The sequence below is a fragment of the Trematomus bernacchii genome, unplaced genomic scaffold (assembly GCF_902827165.1).
Source record: "Trematomus bernacchii unplaced genomic scaffold, fTreBer1.1, whole genome shotgun sequence".
In the NCBI taxonomy this organism is placed as follows: Eukaryota; Metazoa; Chordata; class Actinopteri; order Perciformes; family Nototheniidae; genus Trematomus; species Trematomus bernacchii.
The window spans coordinates 4,603,373-4,628,286 of record NW_022987582.1 but is presented as its reverse complement, the minus strand read 5'-3'; the positions used below and the strand labels follow the sequence as shown (position 1 = coordinate 4,628,286).

General features: G+C 42.5%; 1 protein-coding gene across 9 annotated transcripts; it reads left to right on the top strand.

Annotated features, from left to right (window-relative positions):
- Nucleotides 1-2,789: 2,789 nt before the first annotated feature.
- On the top strand, nt 2,790-24,629 carry LOC117480474. 9 transcript variants are annotated; one of them, XM_034127812.1, is made up of 32 exons: nt 2,790-3,096; nt 4,502-4,876; nt 5,005-5,109; nt 5,231-5,349; nt 5,671-5,889; nt 6,025-6,112; nt 6,484-6,636; nt 7,186-7,283; nt 7,693-7,865; nt 7,955-8,071; nt 8,764-9,009; nt 9,462-10,352; nt 10,965-11,195; nt 11,324-11,542; nt 11,673-11,897; nt 12,022-12,246; nt 12,339-12,554; nt 12,700-12,897; nt 13,041-13,274; nt 13,428-13,598; nt 13,720-13,926; nt 14,116-14,310; nt 14,914-15,113; nt 15,414-15,482; nt 15,608-15,652; nt 16,343-16,405; nt 17,492-17,665; nt 20,773-21,159; nt 21,663-21,785; nt 21,984-22,094; nt 22,584-22,664; nt 22,969-24,622. In XM_034127812.1, the coding sequence occupies exons 2-32, from the start codon at nt 4,823-4,825 to the stop codon at nt 22,996-22,998; spliced, it is 5,667 nt and encodes a 1,888-aa protein (XP_033983703.1). In that variant the 5' UTR covers nt 2,790-3,096; nt 4,502-4,822; the 3' UTR covers nt 22,999-24,622. The 9 variants fall into 9 exon arrangements, with proteins under 9 accessions (XP_033983703.1, XP_033983702.1, XP_033983707.1 ...); XM_034127811.1 differs by having other exon boundaries at nt 2,791-3,096; nt 4,499-4,876; XM_034127816.1 differs by lacking the exon at nt 8,764-9,009 and having other exon boundaries at nt 2,791-3,096; nt 4,499-4,876.
- Nucleotides 24,630-24,914: the final 285 nt, after the last annotated feature.

Here is a 24,914-nt window from a genome sequence, read left to right as displayed (position 1 = left end):
TGTGTGCGTATGTGTGTATGCGTGTGGTGACCTAGGGAATAGGCCGATGGGGGGTCCTGTGGGGGGGAAGGGTAGGCAGGATTAGTTATAGTGTGCAGCACAGTTATTGGTCACTGGACACAAACAATGGGAGGGCTAAAGAGGATTTGGTTTGTGTGCGTACCCCCTCCTCCCCTCCTGCTGTCCCGCAGTGCCAGTAGGAAGTGTATGGTATATAGAGGGCCGGCCTGCACCCTTTGGGACGGCCTGTACATCTGGAAGATCGGGCTGCCTGTCTGCTTGTCTAGAATCCCCCTCCCCCAATTCATACAAGGCAGGGTGGGACTTGAACTACATATGGAAGAGACAAACACATTCGTCACCAATTGGACAATGCCTAGTTCAGGACAGACGGGATACAGACGGGATGCGGATCGGTCTGAATGAGGACACACATTGATTGTTATGAGAACTACTGTAACAGATATATAAGGAAGGTGTGAGGATTGCATAATGATTTGCGCTCTTTAATAAGCTGGTTAAAGTTTCTAAATATACCAGAACTGCCCTCTCGCTGCCAAACTAGTGAATCAAAGTCGTGTTCATTGAAGTCCCTTCTGCTGTGACTTTAAATCACATCATTGTATAATAAGTCACTTAGACAAGTACGCTTGCACTGTTTGTTACATATTTAAAGCAGCCTTGGTATCTCCCATCGCTGTTGTATTTTTATATTATATTAAACAGAATATTTTTGGGTTTTATACTGACAAAACAAAATATTTAAAGACTTATATCAATTGTAAATGACTCCTTTCCTTACATTATATTCACCAGCCGATGAATATGTAACATTAGTGTCAGATTGATGGATAATGACCTTAATTGTTAGTTGCGGTCCAAACAGAAGGTAACATATATCCTTATATCTCCTGTATTTTTCTACTCATGGCTTCGCAGCACCCCTCAAAGTGACCTCATCCACCACGAACTATTGATTGAAAGGATTGATTAACCAATTTATATCTGCATATAATGCCATATCGCCCTAGTGCCCTTATATGACCTGTGCAGGGTGGGCGTGTGTGAGATAGGGCGCAGGGCATGCCTGGTGAGGATGATGCAGGCGCTGCTAATATGCAGCTCCAGAGCAGAATGCCTCCTTTGTGTCAGTGAGATTTAATGAGTCTGTGATAGGCAGTATGGTGAACTCACTTTCAGAACTCTGTGTAGACACAGACATACTCTTCAACAAGGAGGGCTATTGTGTGATGAAGTGGTGTATGTGTATGTGTGTTTGTGTGTGTTTGAGTTAAAATATAATCTGTTGGTGGCAGTTGGCTTCAGGAGAAAGTCTCATGTATGCCACTCAGATTATGCAGCTAACAATACATTAAAGCAGCAATTTAAATTATTTAATTTGTTATTTACTTATGGTAAATGACCCGGCTATTAGTGATAATAATGCATGCATATATATTACCCTATTTGCATAATACAATACAATTCCTAAAAAAAGAAATACAAGCCTCTGCTGATCATTTGGGATTGAGCAGAGTAGATGTTTTGATAGTTTTGTTTTTTGTGCAATGATTGTTTTCAATATGAATTAAACTGCTTTTTAATCTCCAAAATATGACATTGTGAAATTACAGTGAAACGTAATTATTGTGCTAATAGCCTACTTCTCCTAATCTCGTTTGTTGTGTACCAAGTATAGCCATGATGTGCACCGTCACACTGTAAAGCACCATGACCTTCCTCCACCTTTGACTCTCTTCTGTTCTCCTTCCCAGTGGCTACCATGACAACAGAGGCAAGTGCAGTGAGCGAGGCGGACACTGAGGGCAAGCAGAAGGCCAGTGGCGCCGAGCCCGAACCTGAACCAGAACCAGAGAACAAACAGAAGCCGGAGGCGGCCACGTCCGAGCCGGAGGGGGAGCAGTCGAGTAAGGAGGCCCTAGAGCAGGCCTCCGAGCCTGGGCCTGCTGACGTAGCTACCTCCCCCGAGGAGGAGCAGCTGAAGCCCCGCACCCGGACCTCCGCTGGCAAGGGCCTGTCTCGCCTCTTCTCCTCTTTCCTCAAGCGCCGTTCACAGTGCTCTGAGGGAGAGGGGTTTGAGGCGGAGAAAGCCAAGGAGGATAAGGCAGACAAAGAGGACAAGTCTGATGAGGTAAACGAGGAGAAGGAAGAAGAGGTGAAAAGTGAGGAGAACGAGGAGAAAGCAGAGGAGAAAAAAGTGGAAAAGAAGGAAGAAAAAGAACCAAAAGAGGAGAAAGAAAAGGTTGAAAAGAAGGGCAGTAAAAAGAAAAAGAAAGAGGCCAAGAAGAAACAAGACAAGAAAGATGGGCTGAAAAGTGAAGAGGAGAAAGTGAAAAGTGAAGAGGAGAAAAAAGAGGAGGCAAAGGTGGAAGAGGAGAAAGAGGAAGAGGAGAAAGCAGAGCCGACTGTAGAAAAGAAAGAGGAGAAATTGGAGACAAAAGAAGAAGAAAAAAAGGAAAGCGCTGAAGTCGAAGACAAGGAGGAAGAAGCCGCAAAGAATGAAAGTAAGGAGGAGGAAAAGGTGGACAAACATTTGGTGAAGAAAAAAGAAAAGGATGAAAAGGTAAAGAAAAAGGAAGAGGGAAAAGCTAAGAGGAAAGCAGAAGAAGAAGAAAGGGTCAAGAAGAGAGAAGAAGAGAAGGCAAAGAAGAGAGAAGAAGAGAAGGCAAAGAAGAGAGAGGAAGAGAAGGCAAGAGAGGCCGAAAAAACTAAAAAGAGAGAAGAGGAAAAGGCTAAGAAAAAGGAGGAGGAGGCTAAAAGAGAGAAGAGGAGAAAGCCAGAGAAGAGAAGACGAAAAAGGAGGAGGAGAAACCAAAAGAGGAGGTCAAGGTGAAAGAGGAGGTCAAGGTGAAAGAGGAGGTCAAGGTGAAAGACAAGGAGGAGGAAAAGACAGGAGAGAAGCAAAGAAAAGAGGAGGTAAAGGGGAAGAAAAAGAAGAAAGGAAAGAAGGAGGTGAAGGGGCCGAGTGAGGAGCAGGTCAAAGCTCCCATCGCAGCTCCAGAGCCCGAGCTCAGAACTGAGCCCGACGCCGAACAGGCTCCAGATCAGCACTCGATAAGCAGCGCAGAGAACCAGGTGAGTGTGACACCGACACATGTATCACCGACACAGACATCCTTAAGGCCGCTACACACCCACCTGAGACCAAAGAACGCGTACCGAAGGCGTCCCGACTTTTACGTCAGCTTCGTCGCCTGCGTCGGCTACGCCGCCCGCTACGCCGCCCGCTACGCCACCCGCCTACGAACACACCGCAAATACTTCAGTCGACGAGTGGCAATAACTGTCCTTACCAGCAGGCAGCGGTAGTGTGAACAGCCAATCAGAGGGATTGCTTGGGCCGACTTTCTCTGACCTCCCGCGGCCGATTCAACATGTTGAATCGGCCGCGGGAGGCGTCCGGAGGTGTGAAAAGTTGCCGTAAAGAGACGACGGTGCGGGACACACAAACCTGAGTAGGGCGCCGCGAATGCCCGACTGCCGCTGACGGCCTCTGACGGCCCCTGACTCCCAAAATTGGGCTGGTGTGTCCGGGCCTTTAGATGAGAAGATTGAGACCACTTTCATATCTTTCTGTTCATCTACAGTTAGCTTAGCTTAGCTCCAAGACTGGAAACGGAGAGAAGCAGCAAGCCTTATTGAGTCCAAAGAGAACAAAATCACCCTGCCAGCATCTTCAAAGCTTCATAATAAACACATGTTATCTTGTCTGTTTTAATCTCTATGAAATCCAAAGTGTCAAAAATAACCAGTGCCAGACTATGTCCTTTACGGTAGAAGTGACCCAGAGTTGGCACTTGGATAATGACATTCCAGGAGACTGCCACTCCTGGCCAAGAAATAGTCACGCACATTCATTAACCCCCTGTTGTTTTGACACTTTGGTTTCTGTTCAGTTTAAACAAGGGAGATAAAGCATGTCAAACCAATTAGTGAGCGTTCGAGGCGCAGATAGGAAGTATCTTTGGACAGAGCATGCTAGCTGTTTCCAACTTCTTTCTATTCTGTAATGCTAGGCTAACCTGCTGCTGACTGTAGCATCGTATTTATTGCGCAGATGCAGGAGTGGTATTGATCTTCTCATTTTATAAGAACTTGCTTTTCCCAAAATGTGGAAAAAACGTTTCATTCAATCACTAGAGTGTGAGCATTAAGGATAAAAAGACGTAGCTCTCATGTATACAACAGCAGATTGGATTGTAGTAGAGGAACACATGTTTTTTTCTTTCTTATGAATTGTTTATGATGTGGACAGCTTGCTCAGCGAAGTAACTGTGGTGCACTGAGCTGAGAGCTTGGCCTGACACAAACGATCCATGCTGTTCTTAATATGCAGCTAGCATTAACAGCAGTATCTTTACTGTGTTCTATTAACGGTAGACTGTGTATTCATTGTTGAGCTGTCATATTAAAAAACAAAACAATTAGTCATTCCCCTTATTTATTCTTTTGATATCTTCCGTGTTTATTCTACAAGCAGGAGCAAAAGGAAGAAGCTGCCATAAAGAAGGAGCCTGAAGTTGTGGAGGAAGTGAAGGAGGAGGACACGGAGAAAAAAGAGGAAGAACCCGCAGAACCGGAGATAGAAGCCAAAGGAGAGGAGAAGGCGAAGGAGAAGCCGAAGGAAAAGCCGAAGGAGAAGACAAGGGAGAAGATAAAGGAAAAGGCAAAGGAGAAGACAAAGGTGGAGGAGAAGACAAAGGTGGAGGAGAAGACAAAGGTGGAGGAGAAGAAGGAGAAGCCTGTAAAAGAGAAGAAGACAAAGGAAGAAGAGGCTCAAGGCCCCAAACGTCTGAAAACCATGCAATGCAAAGTCACCTTACTGGACGACACTCAGTTTGAGTGCGAGCTTGATGTAAGAGACCTCCCAGATTTCAGTTTCTTGAATGTTTATACCAATGGCTACTACCCGCGTTAAAGAATCAAATGGTGATGTCATCTAAATAATCTCCTTCTCCCTGTCTCTCTTTCTTTCTTGTGTAGAAACATGCTAAAGCCCAAGAACTTCTTACAAAGGTGTGCGACCATGTCAACCTGCTGGAGAGGGACTACTTTGGCCTCGCCAACTGGGAAAACCCAACCACCTGTGTAGGTTTTTCTCTACTCCCTGCAGTAAAGTTACTCTGCAAAAGCATAACCCTTTATTATGAATGACAATGAAATTGGCTGTGAGCAGTTGTTTATTTTTTACCCCACATTTATTCCGCAGACATGGATGGAGTCTACCAAAGAGATCCGGAAACAGGTTCCAGGTGCTGTGTATGAGTTTACATTCAGCGTCAAGTTCTACCCTCATGATCCAGCCCAGCTTACCGAAGACCTCACCAGGTGAATATCTATTCATAATATATTAATAAAGGAATAGTTGGATTTAGGAAAATATGCTTATTCTATGTGATTTAACATGTTATTTGGAGAGGTGCTGGTAAGCTGATTGTTCTTAAGGACAGAGCCAGGCTATTCGTTTGCCTCTTCTTCCAGTCTTTATGCTAAGCTAAGCTAGCATTATACAAAAAATACCTAAACGTAGCTTTCAGCTTCACAGCTAAGTCGAAAGCTTGTGTTTCCAACAACAATATAGTAAATTCAGAATATACTTTTCAAATCTTCATAAGTGAGCTAATTGTTGTCCATTCACGTCTTCTCCAGGTACTTTTTGTGTGTCCAGCTGAGGAAGGACATCATGCGAGGTGTTCTTCCCTGTTCCTTTGTCACACTGTCCATGCTGGGCTCCTACACAGCCCAGTCAGAGCTCGGAGAGTATGACCCAGAGCTCCATGGAGTGCATTATGTAAGTGATCTGAGCCTGGCCCCCGGACAGAGCAAAGAGCTGGAGGATAAGGTGATGGAGCTGCACCGCACATACAGGTAATCAATGGGGGAAATTGGAGCAACAAAGTGATGGCAATCTGTAGCCTGCAGTTAAGTTTCATCAAGTTTGAGTTGGAATTAAAATAATCATTCTATTAAAATGGAATATAACTATGATCTGTCTTTTTCCAGGGCAATGACCCCAGCCCAGGCAGACTTGATGTTTCTGGAAAATGCCAAGAAACTCGCCATGTACGGAGTTGACCTGCACCAAGCTAAGGTATTATTTGTTTAAATAAAGTCACCTGTTTAGATCGGTATCAAGTTGGTAATCTAACAATGCAAGTATTTCATGGGAATTTTAAAATTCAACAGTTCATGGATTCATCGATTTCTTGTGTGTGGGTATTTTGCAGCAACCCGCTTGGATTACATCAGGAGCATCCCGATTTTAATTACAAAATTGATGTCCCATTTTAGAAAAAAAGGAGAGATTAATTTCATTTTAAACTCGATGCCCTCAAACTCCATGTCCTCAGTTGTGGGAGAAAGTCTGCCTCCCAGTGATTGTTTATTGTATGTGCAGGGTTAGGGTGATGGCGTGCAGAGCTACAATATCCTAACTGTTTCATCCTGTTTTTGTGCATCCAGGATCTCGATGGCGTCGACATCACGCTCGGGGTTTGCTCTAGTGGTCTGATGGTGTACAAGGACAAGCTGAGGATTAACCGTTTCCCTTGGCCCAAAGTTCTCAAGATCTCTTACAAACGCAGCAGCTTCTTTATCAAAATCAGGCCATCAGAGGTAGATCTGAACTTACATTCATTTTTTGTACTATATTCTAAATTAAATTGTTTCCCTTGTTTTTTTTATTTACTACATTATCATTACAATTATAATGTTATTTTTTGATTAACACGCTATTATTGTAATTTGTACATTATTTTAACTGGATGGGAATGCTGTATAGCTGTATGGATATGGATATGTATGTCAAGCCTCTATATACATATTTCTCTGGCTTAATACAGATTTAGCATGAGGATTAATACATTTGAATAATAATCCTTAAATATATTGCACACTGCAATTCAGGCTTTGATTTTAGACTATTTTGTACACTTGCATTTTTATTTCCAGCATTACATTTTTTGTAATATACAGTATAACAAATGTTTCTAAGATTTTAATTTAAGAAATTGTCTTTTAGAATTGACAGGGTTTACAATATATTCATCAGGATTCACAATATGTTCATACAACCCAGCAGATGCATGTCGATGCTTCAGAATATTCCCATCAACATAAGGTCATTATATTTGACTTTTTTTTTTCTTTTTTTTTCATTTACAGCAAGAGCAGTATGAAAGCACAATTGGCTTTAAACTGCCCAACTACAAAGCCTCTAAGAAGCTGTGGAAAGTTTGCGTTGAAAACCATACCTTCTTCAGGTGAGTTCAGGTCATTTAATGTAACCACACATTCTAAATTACACTTCCTTGCCCGGCAACAGAGGTCATTTGGAGGTTGTTCCTATCCCTTAGATAATTGGCTAACTGCTCTCTACAGCTTAAGCCCTATATTGGCTCCCTGGCAGTTTAACCACAGAAGCAAAGCTGCATGCCCATGGTCATGACCTTAGAATTAAACCTCAAAGGGTTTGTCTACTTAGTAAGATGAAGGTCGAAGCTGTTGCTGACCTTTTTGCATAACTGACAATTTTAAGGGAATGCAAAATCCTTTCATGTTAAATGATGTAATTTACATTTATATTCCTGGTACGTGGGTCTGTCACTGAAAGGAAATTGGAAAATGTATTTAATGTTGAGTGGATGAAAATGAAGTGTTTTTGTCTTTCAGAGTTCCAACAGTGGAGCCGCCCGCATCGCGCCGCTTCCTCGTCTTGGGCTCTAAGTTCCGGTACAGCGGGCGCACTCAGGCCCAGACCCGCCAGGCCAGCTCCTTGATCGACCGCCCAGCCCCTCGCTTCACACGCTCGGCGAGCAAGAGGCTCTCCCGTAACCTGGATGGAGGTATGTGCCACTGTGTGAACCTGTGTTGGAATGATTGTTTAAGAGCGCAGGTTCGATAAGCTGCCCTCTGACTTGTTTCGCTCTTGCAGCTGGAGATGAAACTCTCCAGCTCCTGCAAGACCTCTCAGCCTCCACCAGGTCTGAGGTGGATGATTGGTTGCTGATGCTGACATCTGACAAACCCCAGCCTTCTCCTGAACTCCCAGGTACCAGGAACTGTGTGGAGCCGCTCCAGCGCTTTCTGGCATATTTGCTGCTTTTATAGCCTCATCACATATATTAACATGCTCTTTCATTTGCCTCATTTGCTATCATGCCCGTAATCCTCTTGAAAACATTGCCTGTCAGCTGCGGGACAGATGGTTTACTTGTCAGGATGCTGACTTACTCTGACATGTGGGTAATGTCACCCACCTAGTACTTCCCCTGGCATCATCCCAGGGTCATTCAGTTCTCTTTCTAAAAGAATACATAATAGGATTTCTCGAAGACTCAAATACACACAGGCATTTTCAGTCTTGAGGCAGGTTCCTCATTTTTTGGGCATTTTCTTGCTGCTTGATATGTGTTGCACAATGGCTTTTCATTTGCTTGTACCTTGTAATTTTTTACATTTTTGACTGACTCATCACTGCCCCAGTGTCATTTAAAAGGTAAAAAAGTACTTTTTGCAAAAGTTTTGCCATTTTCACCTGCTCTCGTTGTGAAGGATGAGAGGCATCTTCCATTCAGCTTTCTACTAACCTGAGCTTACTTGAATTACAAGAGTCTCGTACAAACGCTTGGCATCTGCTTTGGTCCAAAACACGCTTGAAGCACTGTGAAGCATCACACTGACCGTCATCTCTCCCTGCAAAAACCTTTGCACAACAGTCATCACTCGGTCATTTCTTCACAGCCAGAGGGGAGTCTGAGCAGATTTCCGTTCAGGAGCAGGGGCAGTCTGTTCACACAGTCTCATGGCAGGGCACTGGGACTGGGCAGACTGGCTCTCAGACCATCACCCAGACAGTCAGTCAGCCAGGGCAGGAGCTGACGTCTGACGAGCAACAGCAGAGGGGAAAAGAGGACGAGTGGTCTGCCCTGCTCGGGCGATATCCGCCTTTTCCCTTTATCTCACCTTTTGATTTTGCAAAACAGCCAGGTATTTGCACATCTAATGCTTGCCTCAGCTTGAATTTTAAAGAACATGTGGCAAGTGTGTTATGTTGTACACTGCGTTATCTTAAAAGCTTCTACAGAAACTAAGCGTGTGGTGATATTCTTCCTTGTTTAAGGATTTGCAGTTGGTAAGCTTTGTGTGTGTTCGCTCATGTGGTATGATGTATTTTATGATTTTTCTCTGATGTTGTCGGCTAAATTCAGCTTGGCAAAAATTAGCTCAATAGACCAACTATTACGACCAGCACTGAAACGACCAGATGATTGGTTCCTGTACTTTGAGCGAATCATCAGCATGTCCTCGCTTGGGCATGTTAACAAACTATGTGATTCTTCTTTGTGTGGAAATATAAACTATTAACAGTCTGCAATACGAATCATATTTTAGTTTTTTGTATGCTTTATTGCTTTACTTTCCCCTTTTAATCCTCCCAGTCTCACGCCAAGCTCAGTTCCAGCTCCTGGAGGAGGAGGAGGAGGAGGAGGAGGAGGAGCAGGGCTTGCGAATGGCGGATCAAGAACTGACCAGTGAGGAGGTCTTTGAGAGTCTGCGGGAAACCGAGATCTTGTTAGACGAGCTGCAAATGGCAGATGTTTTGGAATGGAAGCTGAGGGAAGTTAGGGGTTTAGAGGAAAGACTGCAAGAAATGGATGAGGTGGCAGAGCGACTTCAGGAAGTAATAGAAGAGGAACTGGGAAAGGAAGAGGTAGAAATGTTAAGAGAGGGAGATTTGGATCAGGAAAACGGAATACAGGTTGAACGCATAATAGAAAGTGTTTTGAGGAAATCTGTGAAGTCAATGGAGACAAAAGATGATGAAGTGGATGAATTGGAAGAGCAGATAAAGCAGGTGTTTTTAAAAGGCATTTTGCCTGAAGAGGAAGAGTCCCAGATAAAGCAGGAGAGTGAAAAAGAGATGACGGGAGAGGGTCCGTCTGATGATAGCTTGAGAGAAGAGCTGTGCCAGATAGAAAATAAATGGCAGGACGAGATGGAGGAGAAGTTGAAGGCCGGATCTCCAGACGTCACTTCGGTAGTAACATACCGGAAAGTGGAGCGTAGGATTAAGAAGAGAGTGACTATTGTAGAAGATAGAGGGCAGATGCAGGAAGAAATTGAAGATGTGCTTGCACTGCGTGGTTTAATATCAGAGGAAACGCTAGGAAAAGACGGGACATGGCGTAAGACGGTCATACTGGAAGCCAAAACTGAGGGAGAAGTTCTAGAGAGGCTTCAGGCTGACAGTCCTTCTCAGAGCGCAGATGGAGATGAATGGTTCATACCTTTTGACCGACTTCTGTACAAAGCTGTTTCCAAACCACCAGGTACAGTATGTCATTGTGCAAATAGCTGTAGACTTCTGCTAATCTCTCTAATCTCTGTATCATTTCCTTCTCCAGTACTACATTGTGTGCTGTTAACACTAACAATTGAACCGTCTTTAGATTTATTAGAAAGGAGAAGTAAGCATATAAATATAATTTGCCATTTATGAAAGGCCTCTCTGTGCTGGGTGTTGTTCTGGGTTATATTCAGGTCAAAGCAGTCTACTGAAAGTAATGACAGTATAGCTGACGGAACAAATTTGGTTAATGAAGATGTCCTAATTTGAAAACGGGTTGAAAGAAAAAAAGGTCCAACAACCATAGCCTTTGTAGTCTGGTGTATCCAGGAATTGGAAGCCTTTTTGTATCATTAAAATGGACAGTAATTATCATTTATATACAGAGAATTCTTCTTAAACCTCGCTCACAGCGAAATAACGCTTTTAAAAGTAATATGATTTGCAGTGTTAGTAATACCTATACTAGTCAGGAAAAAAGTTTTTTGCAAATAAGAATAATCAACCACACCCCTGTCCTGCTTCTGCGAGCTTTTCGGCACTGCATGTTTGCCCCGATGTTCAAAGTTTTTTGTGTCTTTACTGTCATCATTAGTCACTCCCGTGGACCGTGCTCAGGTGGATGAAGGTGAATATTTCCCTTCAGAGACTGTTGTTACGACAGTTAAGCAGAAAACTGAGATCATAGTCGCTGAGAGACAGACAAGTGAAGAGGAAATAAGGCGTATACCAGAGATCCCCCCACCACAGACAGTCACTGAAAGAGATGATGACTGGCTTTTGATGTTGGATGTTGTTCCCAGGGAAACACTCTATGTTCCACCAGGTATTGCTTAGGCCCTCTGGTAAAACGTTGGCTCTCTGGTGCTTTATTCTGTGCTTGCTTGCTAATATAAAGGAAATGTGTATTACTGTTCTTTTTAAAATACTTGTTTCTGACCCAACTCTTATCAGAAACCAAAGGAAGAGACCACATGGGCGCAGAAAGTTCTGTCTATTTGGGTGGAACTGCGACTTGTGAGGAGATTAGAGAAGTTGTTTCTGAGGGGGAAAAGATAATAGAAGTGGCGCCAAGACTTCAAGATATCCCACAACATCCAGTAATAGCCAGAGATGATGCCTGGTTTGTGTTTCTGGATGTTGCTTCCAGAGAATCCACATATGTACCACCAGGTACGGCTAAAAGCCCCTGTGCTGCTTTTTTTAAACTGGCTATCTTGTGGTTTTATTTTGTGCTAATATACAAAGAGAGTGTACTTCTCCTTGTATTTCAAATACCGTCTCTCATCTCTACCCACATCAGTTACATTGAAGGGAAGAGACCAGATGGGTCCAGAGAGTTTGGTCTCTCTGGGAGGAACTGCAGTCAAGGAGGAGATTAGAGAAGTCGTTTCTGAAGAGAGAAAGATAATAGAGGAGGTACCAAGACATCCACAAGAAATCCCACAACAGCCCGAGACACACAGAGAAGATGACTGGTTTGTGTTGCTGAAAGTTGTTCCCAGAGAAACATCATATGTTCCACCAGGTAATGCTAAAGGTCCCTATTTGCACCGTTATCGCAGCAATCATCCTCAGCTTTGTGGACACCGTTATTCTTAATCTCCTGTACTGTATATATTTCTAAGGCTTTTTCATCTCTTTTGTCTCAGTTGCTGTTGCAGAAGTTGTTAAAGTGTCCCCAGAACAACGTGTCGCTCTGGTTAAAATAACAGCTATTGAGCGGAGTGAGAAAAAAGTTGTGGGAGAAGAAATAAAACAAGTGTTTGCAGAAAAGCAAGTAGTAGCACTCCCACAGGCTGTGAGAGAAGTAGAAGATGACTGGTTTGTGCTGCTGGATGTTGCCGCTAGAGAAACATCATATTATCACATACCAGGTATGGTCGACTATCTCTACAGGCCTGACGTAAAGTCTTAGAAGCTTATTGTAGGCGTCTTACAAATGTTCCTTCGTTCTGTTTGTCATTAGTTACCATGGCCGTTCACGTTTATACTGAAGACAGACTTTCTACTGTGGCTGAAACAATAACAGTAGAGTCCAGGAAGGAGGTCTTTGTTAAAGAGACTGTGATGCAGTGGGAGGACAGAGGACAGCAGGAAGTGTCCGGGCCACTCAGAGAAAGAGATGATGACTGGTGGATCCTGCTGGATGGTGTTCCCAGAGAAAGTGCCTATGTACCTCCAGGTACCCACAGCCTTGACATCTCACACATTTTCCTCCTATAGAAGAATATCTTACAAACAAACATGGTGTCACGCAAACTATTTCTAGATAACTTAGATTGTGGTGTCTGATTATGAGTTTGAGTATTTATTCTGTTTGCTTTCAGTTTCTCTGGTAGCACCAAGCTACATTGATCCCAGTGTTCAACCTCAACAAGTCCAAGTGATAAGGGTAGAGCAGAAGTTGCAGCAGGTTGATCTTGAACCGATTAGACTGCAGCCTTCCCGACCTCAGACGGAGAGAGATGATGGCTGGTTTGCACTGTTTGATGCTGTCCATGAAAAGACAGTCATACTACCATCAGGTACATGTAATATATGTTCGAACCACATCAGAAGTTACTCTGAAACCTTATATTTTAAGACATTTACCAATTTCTGCAGCGCTAAGCTTTTCTTTGTTTGATGGATAGCGCTCAGCTTCTTTGACTCTGTTTGTTTGTGTCAGTTGCTCCCGTTGAGATTATTCCGGATATGAGGAGGGCGTTTGAGACCGAGGTGTCTACCACAGAGACTGGAACATGGAAGAAGATGATAATTGGTGTGGACAGCAGGCAAGATGAGACACATCTGTCTGAAATTAGATCGAGCCGAGTTGCACTGCCGTCAGAGAGGGAAGGAGGAGATGATTGGTTTGGTTTGTTCGACATCATCCACGGAAAGCCTGTTGTCATACCACCAGGTACCTTTCATTGCCAAAGCTGCTGCATACACTTTGCTTCAAAAAAGTTCACATAAACCCGACTGCCCGCACACCTGATGCTTTCAGCCATAAATAGCATAAATAGTTAATCAATCGGCGTCAGAGTTATTTAACTTTGTTTCTCCATGTTAGTTGCTGTGGTTGAGCGTGTTGTCCAAGTAGTGGCAGCCATTGACCAAAAACCAAAATATCTCATGGAAGACGTGAGGCCCCCCGTGAAGTTTGTGGAGGTTAAGACGTCACATCCAAGACGGATTGATGATGATTGGTTTGTGCAGCTAGATGTAGCAGCAAAAGAACCAGGTATTATTTTGTCGCTCCTACTGTGCGTGCGCTTTATAGTTTTATAAAATAACTCACCTGTTTAATATATGTTAAGTAGAATCGTTGTTACTGAGAAGGCTTTGTTTATATTCTACATTAGTGACTGTGGACAAACATTTCCACACACATCCTGAAGTAAGACCAGCTAAAGAGTATGCAGCCATAGAGAAGAGAGCGCAGAAGAGCGTTACGATAGTGGAGCAGAAGTGGCAGCTGGAGGATGTGCTGCAGCAGAAACCGAGTGCAGCAGTGAGAGAGGTTGAAGATGATTGGTTTATCCTTCTGGATGTGGCCAAGAAGAAATCAGGTATTATTAGAGCAAGTGACAGCTATATATAGGAACATTTTACATTGAATTTATTTTTAAATCATTCTAAGATGTAAGCCTACTGTATCAACAGACTCAGCAGTCATTGAATTTACTTTCACTATAAATGCAAGTGTGTTCATATTTTGCACTTCATTTCTACAATAATACCCACTTGCTTTGTATTAGCTGCTGTCCCTGAGCGCTTCCAGCTCCCAGCAAATGTGAAAGTTCCAACTGCTGCTGGGGCCGAAACAAAGATTGTGATATCCGAGAGGAGACCACAGTTTGAGCAACGGGTCCTGGAGGAAAGGCGTCCTCACACACAAACACATGTCCACCATGATTGGTTTGTTCTACTAGATGTTGGCCTCAGAGAGTCAGGTACCTGTTTGGGTTTTGTTGTTTGCAGATGAACCGCTTACATGTTTTTTCGCTCCATGAAACGCTTAAGCAACACTTGCAGCCCGTTCACAGGATGCCCTGACTTGGATGCACATTCATCATCACTGAAGGGCCTCTGGTCGTGCTATGTTTTGCACATTGAAGAAATAACGCTTTCTTAACCTCGGCATTTCACCTGTACAACCACATCGGACTGCAGCCTAACGTCATCTGCCTTTGCATCTTTCATTGGATTGCAACAAGAACTAATCCATGCTTTTACTCTCATCCCACTTTGTGGATATTTGATTTTGGCCCACCTTGAGGGCTGACGTTTCCTTTTTTTTAAAAGACTAAACAAGGCTTATGAGGTACAGTATACCCCTGCAGTGTGAACACATCGAAGCTTGTAAGTATGATGTGGCTGCTTGCATAGACGCGCTATTGTGTTGTTTTTTTATTTATATGTTTATAGATGTTTTATTGTGCATTTTACTCACTTGGGCGATTTGATCATGTTGGATGTGCCTACCGTCGAATCCCTCTACTGTGCTTGAACATATTTCCTTTTATTTACGTACAATTCTGTCTGTATTTTTCTAGTGGTGGTCCCACAGAGGGGCGTCCGTCCCGTCAGTGCTCCGGTCTTCTCCCAGGCCGCTCTGGCCGAGGCAGGGATCCCCTTTGCCATCCCGGAGCAGCCGCAGACCTCCACTCCACTGAAGACCAGCCTCAAGGAGGAAAGAAAGCTGGAGGTCACTATAGAGGCGGTGGAGCCCTCAAAAATCGAGGCTGTGGTCAAGGTATACAATTTCTCGTTAAACACTGTCTTACACGTTAATGAGGAATTTTAAATATAAATGTGTACGTGCAGGACACATGTAGCATCATGTATGTGTGTAATCAACGTTTACCTTACAGGAAAATTGGTGTCCATTTATTTTATTATTTGTCCTCATAGCGATTGGCTGGGAATTTTTTGTTGTAGATAATAAACTATTTTTAATGCAATTGCTTCATGGTCTTCAATGAAGACACTAAAGTAGCGAACAGAGATTGTCCTCTGGGTCCGAGTGTGAACTGTGTCTCTCTTGCTGCTGTAGCCAGCAGCGTGGAGGGACCAGAGAGAAGTAGACTCTTCACTGATGGCAACCCTCAATGGGGACATTCAGGTTAGTGTCAGACACTGGCCCCTTGCATGTGGCCCCTCACAAGACTTGTTTCCACTCTGGATCTGAGTGTTAAAGCCAACAAGCAGAGGATGCTAACATGTGTCCCTCTCTCCTCCCCGGGGTAGCACGAGTCTGAGGAGACGAGCACGGAGGTGGTGCGAATGCGAAAGGTCAGATTCATAGCCTCGTAAACGTTTCCGTAGCCATCTCTCCACCTCCATTCTGATATCAAGCTTTTCATCCAAAACACTAATCTCACCCTCTTCTCATGTTGTGCTTCTGTACAGCTCGGTCTAAAATGATATCCACATCCGGTTGGATGAACATACTGTATTAGATCGAGTCGATTGAAAGTAGATTGAAAATGTAAGCAGCGAGTAATATGGTGTAAATAAAATAGTATAACTTGAAAAAAAGAGAAAATGCTTGCCTCAGATTATACGTTTTTACACAGATTATCTGATTTAAAGTTTACACGGCATTCATTTCCTCTCATTGCTTGCTGTTTTCACCCTGGAATGCACACATGCATGATTATAGATTTGTGCACTTAACTAAGAAGTTGCATGATTACTGGTGTTTGATAACATTTCTTTCACTTTAGGTTCTTTATTTGTTTGTTTTCTTTGTGCAAATAGATACCCTAAGGCAGTCCTCTATAGCCTTAGGTCCTTTGGTTCGTTAGTGCATTGCCGTTCGACTCTTATACTCACTTAACCCTCAACTATTTTGCATGCAGACTCCTCACAGCTCTGTTTGTATTAACACTGTAGTGAATGTTGTAGTATGCATGTCCAACATATCTTCAAGCACACAGGGCAGCTGAAACAAACCCACACCTTTTTTGTTCTTTTTCACAGAAAAGAGCTAAGAGAAATGAGGGTGACTCGATTTATATCAGACATAGCCTTTTAATGTTGGAGGTTTGTATCCCTTCTGGAGATGTCCGTCTCTATCTGTGTTTTCCTGCTCTTTGGCACGGCTGCTCTTTCATATCACGCTTGCATGTGGCATGATTCTCACTTTATGCATCGGCGTTTAATTGCTGCAGAATAAATGATAACGTTGTGTGTTTTGCAAATCAAAGATGCTTTGGTATCCGCAAACTTGTTAAGGATGCTGCATCCTGTCACTCTTCATAAGCAGCTACATTTTTATTTGGTACATTTTTTCCCAAGATCATCAGTATTCTCCTGTTCCTGCTTTTGCTCGTTTACCTCCATATAATTCTACAAAAATGACATCTTTTGACCATAGAAATGTGAATAAAAAAATATACATTTTCTGTCATTTGTAAAAGGTATGACTTTTGGAGAAACACTTAACATTAAGTGACGATATATTCAATTAAGATCAACTTGGTGCTAAATGTGGCCAAATGAGAGCTGCTACTGTTGCTTTTGTTCTTTTGTGTCAAATGAGGTTTTCATTCATACTCAGGCTTTCTCTTTCTTCATCACGTCTTCTGCTCTTTCATTTGCAGCCTGTTTTTTCAAGGGCTTCACTGCTAAATGCTTTAAAATACACCATTAACTATGTGATGTGCAGCTTGTAGCTCCTTCCCATCCAAATCTCAAATTACATTTGATCAACGTGGCACTTACTCCTTTGAACCTTCACCAAAGTCTGCTCTCATGAATCAGCCACCAGAATGATTTAAATGTTGAAAATATGTTGTTAATCTATTAAGAATCCACATAGTTTTGATGTAGATGATTGAACCCTATGTTCCTTTTAGAATCACCAAATAACCCTGCTGCGGCTGCTGCTGATGCTTATTCATTAATCAACACAAATTGTACAGAAACAGGAGGAAGCAACACAAACTGACTTTTCTTTATTCTCTCCCGTTTGATTTCCCAACTACGAACCCCATCCGTCATCTTCCCTTTCCTTCCCCTATTGTTTCTCCCTTTTTTTATTGTTGCATGGCCCAATTCCCTGCTCCCTCCCCCCCTGCCCCCTCCCCCTCCACACTCTCTGTCCCCTCTTGGCTCTCCTCCCTGCAGGAGTTTGATAAGCCTCAGGAGGACCTGATCAAGCATCATGCCAGCATCAGTGAGCTGAAGAGGACCTTCATGGCCTCCGCCCCGGAGAGCAGGCCCAGTGAGTGGGACAAGCGTCTGTCCACACACTCTCCGTTCCGCACCCTGGGGGTCAACGGCCAGCCCGGTGCAGATGGGGTAAGTCTCCCACAGAAAACACCAACAAATGTATGTTGATGTAACTACTATAAGTCAGCCTGCTCAGGAATTGAAGCAAACAAAGCAAACATTTAAATTGATTTTGAAACCTCTGACAATTTCCAAGTTGTCTTGGTTAAAGCTGTACTTACACATGCATCATCCTAAGTGTTGTTCATGGCTCTGCAGTTTTAGAGATGTTTGGATAAACATCTGTGCACTAGTGTGAGCAGTGTGCATGGTTTGCAAAGGGAACAGAAGACCCTGAAACTAGCATTGATTCTAAGACCGATAGAAGAAGGGATCAGCTTCTTCCATGTGTCCTTCTTGCTCCGCTTACAGTCTGAGTGCAAATGGATGGTGTGTGCATGTAGACCTATTCAAGGAGATGGCATGTGGAATGCAGCACATGCATGTGTACTGTATGAAGAATGCAGATGGACATGTTGAATAGGGTCTGTACTTTGTGTGTGAAGCGTCTCTGGGACAGATTGTCCTCTCTGAGATCTGGCTCCTCTCCTCCTCTTATCTGCGATGGATGCCTCTGAGCTCTGACTTTGTTTTGATTGCATGACTGACGGACCTGACTTGTAAACTTTACCGCATGACTGCACGTTCTGCTTACACTGAGCAGAATTGACCTTTTCCCCTCTCCGCTGTCCCTCCTTCATTGGAGAGCTTTCTTTCGCTTTTAATACTTTTTCTTTGCACTTTTTCTTTTTACACTGATTTGTAAATGTCTTGGCTGCTGCCCCGCCCCAAGCCATGGTTGTTTTCCCCTGAAAAGACGAGACCTCATACACAGTTGTATCAGCAGCTTTTGCACCACAATGCCTCGACTAAAACATAATGTAAACTATGAAAGGAATCCATTATAACAACTGTGTCATTGCTGGTATTAACAGTTGTGTTACAGTTCAAATATGAAGCTCTCTATTACACTAGAAACAACCCCCAATTTAGCTGAACTGCTGTCACACGAATAAACAAGTGTATTCTACTTAAGTTTATTTTGTATGCCTTTTGGTGAGACGGTAACTGAAGTGCAGCATAACTGTTTGGACACACATATTTGTTACACTTGGGGAAAAATGCCTCCAAGTAAATGATATTGTCAGGATGCATTAGGGCTGCACTGAAATCAAAGCAAATCAAATCTGACAGCTTAGAGTCTGCTGTGACGAGATGAATCAGAACAGCAATATGACATTGGTCAAATGTTGTCTGCCCAGTGGATCGGACACACACTCTTTAGCTCAATTTCAAGCCAGTTTGTCATTTTTGCTTAACCTTCAGTTGTCAGACTTAAGCCCCTAGTGTGGGAGTTAACATTTGCACAAGTACAGATTAATATCAATGTGGGTTTGCAAGTTTTTGGCACGCAGCAGCAGAATGTGTCCTGCTACTTCCTGACTTGCTACTTAAGATAAGAATTGAGTTCTTAGCTATGTTGTTACAAGGCAGCCTTACACAGATCAAATCAAATGACTGATTAAACACAACATAGCACATAGGTCAATCTAACATCCTCCAGCCAGAGGCCTAAGATCCTTTTGGCTGTACATTCTTCATTCTCCTCAGCTTACTGAGATCATTCAATTATATTTATAAATAAGATACAATAGTGGATGAATTTCTGTCTTTTCAGAAAAAAATGAATTGTTGGACATGGAAAAATGCCAGTAACGTTTCCATGATCTGGACAAAAAATAAGAAGCAATCAAAATCCCATTTTATTATTTCATTACAACGTTATTACTCAACTCTGGCTTTTTTCAAGATTCATTTAATTTATGGGTCATTTCAAAATTCCTTCCTTCCATCTCTCTCCCCCACCCCTTCCTCCTCCTCCTCCTCCTCCTCCCCCCCTCAGTTTGTCATCCGCCTCCCACGCGGCCCCCTGCTCGACTTCTACTCCAAACGCAGCTGAGGGGCCGTCTCGAACCCTGCGGGAATCCCACACAGGTGTGAGTGTGACTGGGGGAGACGGCACCTAATCCATCTACCCATCAACCTCTCGCTTTCTCTTCTCCTCCTCTCCTTCCTACGCCTCCTCTGCGACATCACTGTAGCTTTCTTCATCTCTCATCCTCCAGCTGCCCAATTTTTCTTCTTCTTCTGGCATCTGTGGGACAAGACTTTCATTCCCTTTGTTTCGAACCGCAGACCTGGTTGCTCCGGCCAGAAACAGACTTGCACTGGGAAAGACAATCAAGCCATTTGGCATTTTCTGCGTTGTCTCTTTGACTTGAAATCATCAATTCTACCTGACAACTGACTGGAGGCGTATAATGCCTGACCGTATCACTTTGAGCCTGCTTTTATACACAATTTGAGGTATATTTATATTGTCTGTTGTCTAAGGATATTGTCTAGGCTGATCACTGTGATGTGATTTTTGGATAAGTAAACTTTTTTCCTAAATCCACGTTAACAAAGCACCAAAAACCGCAGTGTTGTTACTGAGAATCTTTTCAGTATTTGTTGTCCCAGTATAGTATTTCCTGTGATGGGAGACCTCGAGGCAGCTTTATTGTGATACATATTAACCTCTTTGTCCTTCACCAGTATTTTATCGAGGCAGTATGTAGCAACTGCAAAAGATTCCTTGTTGCATGACGTTTTGACAATCAACTCTGACCAAAGAATAAAAGGCATTCCATGTACAGTACAGCTCATATGAGTGTGTGTTCCTTGAAATGGGTTCTCACACTTTTCATTGATAAAAAATGTTTAGCAATACAGGTATTCAGTATCCATCTTATTTGGTGACATACTGCTGCATGCGTCATGTGGAAATCAGTTAGGAAAAGATGAAGGGATACACATGCTCTATACTATACAAACTAGTATTGTTATGCTGTGGAGTTCAAATGTTAATTATGTCATATACAATCTAATTCAACCCTTTAAAATCATCATGTTCCTACAGAGCTGTACAACCTCATAACATGGATACTGTTCTCTGTACATACTGTAAACATAATAGTATTTTTTTTTTTAAACGCATGCATTATAATTTAGATAAATATGACTTCATATCATGTCAGTAGGAAGCACTTCTCCAACATACGATCACACAGATACTGTGTTGTGTCTTCTTTTAGAGCGTGTGCATTAGTCTCCTTTGCAATGGTTCAGAGACAAAGACGGCAAACGAGGAAACCAGCAGCAGTTTGGGCTTTTCAGGCATATCAAGTCCTACTGTGAGCCACATGAGTGAGCCTGATAGTGTCGAAGCCCGCGGCGTTCCAGTTGAGGAGTCACATGATAAGGAAGTGGTTGTAGTTTTTGAAACCTCCTTGGTGCCCATCATAGAGGGGGAGATGGCGCAGCTGCCTCCCTCCTTCGACCCCTGCTGTAAAGCTTTAGAAAGGATCCTGGAGGAGGAAGGATCATGTCCAGAAGTGTCGGAGAGCTCTGGAAAGATAGTCGGACGTTCCCCAGCTTCCTGTTTCAGGAGCGATGGTCCGCAGGTCGTACGCTGCTTCCAGGTAGCCTCCTGACCCCGTCTCCGGGCGACTCCGTCTTTACTTTGCCTTTCTATGATTTCAAGGGCACACTCGCTCACTCCTTTGCAGCACTATCATTAAACAAAGCATGTGAATCTGTAAAGAGCTGTGTGAAATGTGTTGATACAAGAGAAAATGGTTGCAGCAGAGGTGTTGCACATGGGTGTGATCATAGCTACGGTGAAGGGTTGCTATAACACTAGCACATTATTCTCTGGCATGTTTTGTTTTGAACATTAACTTCATCTTCCCAACACACATATGGCTTTTCACATCTCCCCGTTTCCTTTTCAAGTAGTTGGTGGTGGGAAGTAACAAGGTGATTCTGTTGTTTCCAAAAATCTAATTTGGTGACAAAGAAAGGGCTGTTGAGGTGAAAATCACGCCACACTGCAAATGCTAAAAAGGGAATGCATGGTGTGAAGCACATTGCTGTGAGGTGTGTGGTTAAACAGCCACTCATGGGGCTATGCTCCCATCCACAGCCCCCTCTGGTGCAGACCCAGACAGTCACCATCACAGCTGTCTCCAACTCCTCCGCCCCTGGCATCTCCACCACAGAGGTCCCTCTCGTCCAGACCAAGAGCTTCATCTATGACTCATCAAAGGTAGGGGCTCCAGGACCTGCTCAGCCCAGATCTGTGTCGGCTTTAAGCCTTCCATGTTTAGAGGAGATATCAGCGGGTCTGGGGGGGTCAGGCCAGGGGCTCCACAATAAGCATGAGGCAGCACTGCACCTTCCCTGGCTCAGGGTCACCTTACCTTAAAAACAGTTACTCAGTCAACCTGTCTTTTTTTTACCTCAGGAGACAGTTGGGACGGACGAAGAAAAAGATGGCTCAACTATGACCACCTCTCAGACCGTTACCTCGGAGACCAGCAGCGGCACCACGGTCACCACCACTCACATCTCAAAGGTCAGCAACACAATCTTTCTCTCTGTTGGTTATCTCCGCCAGGCTTAAACCTGGAGGGGACTGTGTGTGTGTGTGTGCGCGCGTGCGTGTGTGCGTGTGTGTGTGTGGCATACTACTGAACCCATCAGACTCATATTTTTTCTGCACCTAAATTAAAGTATACTCAATGACCTCATGTTCAAAAAAATGTAAAACCTTGGCGGACACCTTTTCTAATTTTAATGTAAGTTATAATACCTGAAGACTTTTCTTTTTGCCCCTGCTTTTAATTGAACTATTCATATCTTACACTGCACTGTAACTGTTTATTTGATTATCTTTTTAATGACTGTTTTAAATGCCATTTTATAATGTGTTTCCACTGCACCATTTCTTAATATCCTTCATTTTTGTAAAGTACTTGGAATTGCCTTGTGTTGAAAGGTGCTATATAAATAAACTTGCCTTGCTTTGCCTTACTTTACCTCTCAACTATTTTCTTCCCAACAGGTAGTGAAAAGTGGATCTTCAGAGACTCGGGTGGAGAAGAGAATCGTCATAACTGCAGAGTCTGACTTTGACCAAGATATGGTAGGAACATCCTGCCCGTAAAACAAAATAGTATTGGACAAGATTTTTAAGGACTAGTTCGGCATTTTGGATTATACCATTATTTGCTTTCTTGTTGAAAGTAAAATGGTAAGATAAATACTCTTCTCATAGCTCTCCAGAAAAAAGGAGATGCTGAGCTTAGATTGACATACAGACCAGAAACAGGAAGAAATAGCCGGCTTAGTTGTGTCCAAAGCTTCATTATCTAATGAATATAGAGACAAATGTACTTTATTATTTCATATAAAGACTAATAATAGTGCAAATAATGTCTGTGTTTCAGGAGAGAGACGGCGGAGCATCAGCATTGTAATTGAATCACCACCTGCATTTATCCTTTGACTCTTCACCTCAGACACACACCGACTACCTGCGCACACATATCCCAGGACAATATCTCATAAATATTCTACCTACCTTTATAGATGAATGAGTAGATCCTCTTTGTTTTTCCAGTTATATGTAGTGGGGGGGCTGCACAGTGCTCAAGTTAGATGGCTTATCTCATACTGGTGTTAAAAAGCTTACTATACAATCTTTTATTGGTTAAAAAAACATCATTTTCAGTCGAGTGATCCCAGTTATGTTTGCTTTTAAATGCTTTTATTTTCCTAGTGGTTTTTACATTTTTTGGTTTTATACAAATGCACTGTTTCAATTCTAGTTTAGACACCATTATCAGCATTTATTCCCTTGGTGATGCTAGGGGAACGTTAAGACTACATTCAAGGGAATTATTTTTGTTTACATGTCTATTTAATTCAAGAGAAAGAATTGTTTAAAACAAAATGACGTACCTCGCATCAATAAGTGAGCAAAGACATTCTGTGCTTAAATGTGGACAGTTGTTCGCTGCTCAGTTACAAAAACAAAAAGTCAAAAGCAAGTTCTTCCCTAACCAGCCAAGAACCAGCAGCCTACACATTATTGTAAAGTTTTAATCAAAAAATGGATCTATTTTCAAATATTTCTCTATTTTATAGAATTAATGCTTTTATAGAATTTGTACACATTTGAGGTTTTTAAGTTATTCATCCATCTGCTCGTGGAATTGCAGGTTACCATTGTGCTGTTTACTGAACTTTGAGGTCTCTACTAAAGACCTGTCTTGCCTGAATCATTCTTATTCGTTTCCTCTTGTAGTCCACCAAGTTTATCAAACCTTTAACAATAAGACAAGGGAGTGCTTCCCTCAGCCCTTTGTTTTGTTCAGTAGTAGAAAGTCATATTTCTTTTAATATATTTGGTTGATAAGAAAAGTTTTACAAGCTTTGGTCTGTTAATCTCAGGTTTTGATATTCTTTGTAAGACTACAGACCTCCATATGATTGTACGAGGAATGTCCATATATGTATAAACATCCCTACTTTAAATGTACATTGATGTTCAGCCAAGTGAGGTCAATACATGCAAAGCTGGTTTGTCCCAGTAACCACGCGAGAGGTGCAGGCAGCTGTCCCAGTATATATGTGGCTTTTCTCTCATAGGAGCACAAATTGTCTTTTTTACATGTTCTACTATACAGTAATTTATTTGTAAAGTAGGAACTGTTGTGTGATTTGATGTACTGTGATGTTTCAACACAAGCTGTTTTCCAGGCTTTCACTAGAGATGTCACAATGTTAAATATTGCATTAATTATCAACCAAGTTTGTAAAGCCTTTTTACCACATAGTCTAAGTAGATTGCTCACACTTGCTGTTTCTTGTGCTTTTTCATAGAAGAGAAAATGCTTAAAATATATGAATCCCTTTTTAGATAGCATGTTTGTTAGCCATTTCTTTTTTCTACCCAAAAATAAGCCATTGGTATTGTAGCTACATGGACAACAGAAACCTCTCCTGGAAGAAAATGTAGAATTTCACATGAAGAAAATAGTTGTTGCTTTGTGACTTATCCCTGTCTTTTTATGAAATAATAAAATATGCATAATTTTGCATTTTATTTGGCGTTCTATATGTGTAGCATACAATTCAAAGAAAATATTTTGGTACGAAATCAATATTTAATGCCATTCACTAGCTCCACTGTAAATGTTGCTGCATGTTTAATCGATACCAAACTCTTGAAAAAAAAAAAGTTAAATCTGTTCAGATTGTAAACATCAAACACATACAGGAAATCATTGTTACAGTTGCCAAAACATAATAAAACCACTGAATTTAAAGTTAAACGAACAAAGGAATACAATTGAAATCCAGAATAGGTCAATTTTTCGAGTTTGCCATT

Coding starts and splice junctions, on each gene's coding strand:
- LOC117480474 (XM_034127812.1), top strand. CDS start 4,823: ATGCAATGCAAAGTCACCTTACTGGACGACACTCAGTTTGAGTGCGAG. Junction 4,877..5,004: donor AGTTTGAGTGCGAGCTTGAT/GTAAGAGACCTC, acceptor TTTCTTGTGTAG/AAACATGCTAAAGCCCAAGA. Junction 12,555..12,699: donor AAGTGCCTATGTACCTCCAG/GTACCCACAGCC, acceptor GTTTGCTTTCAG/TTTCTCTGGTAGCACCAAGC.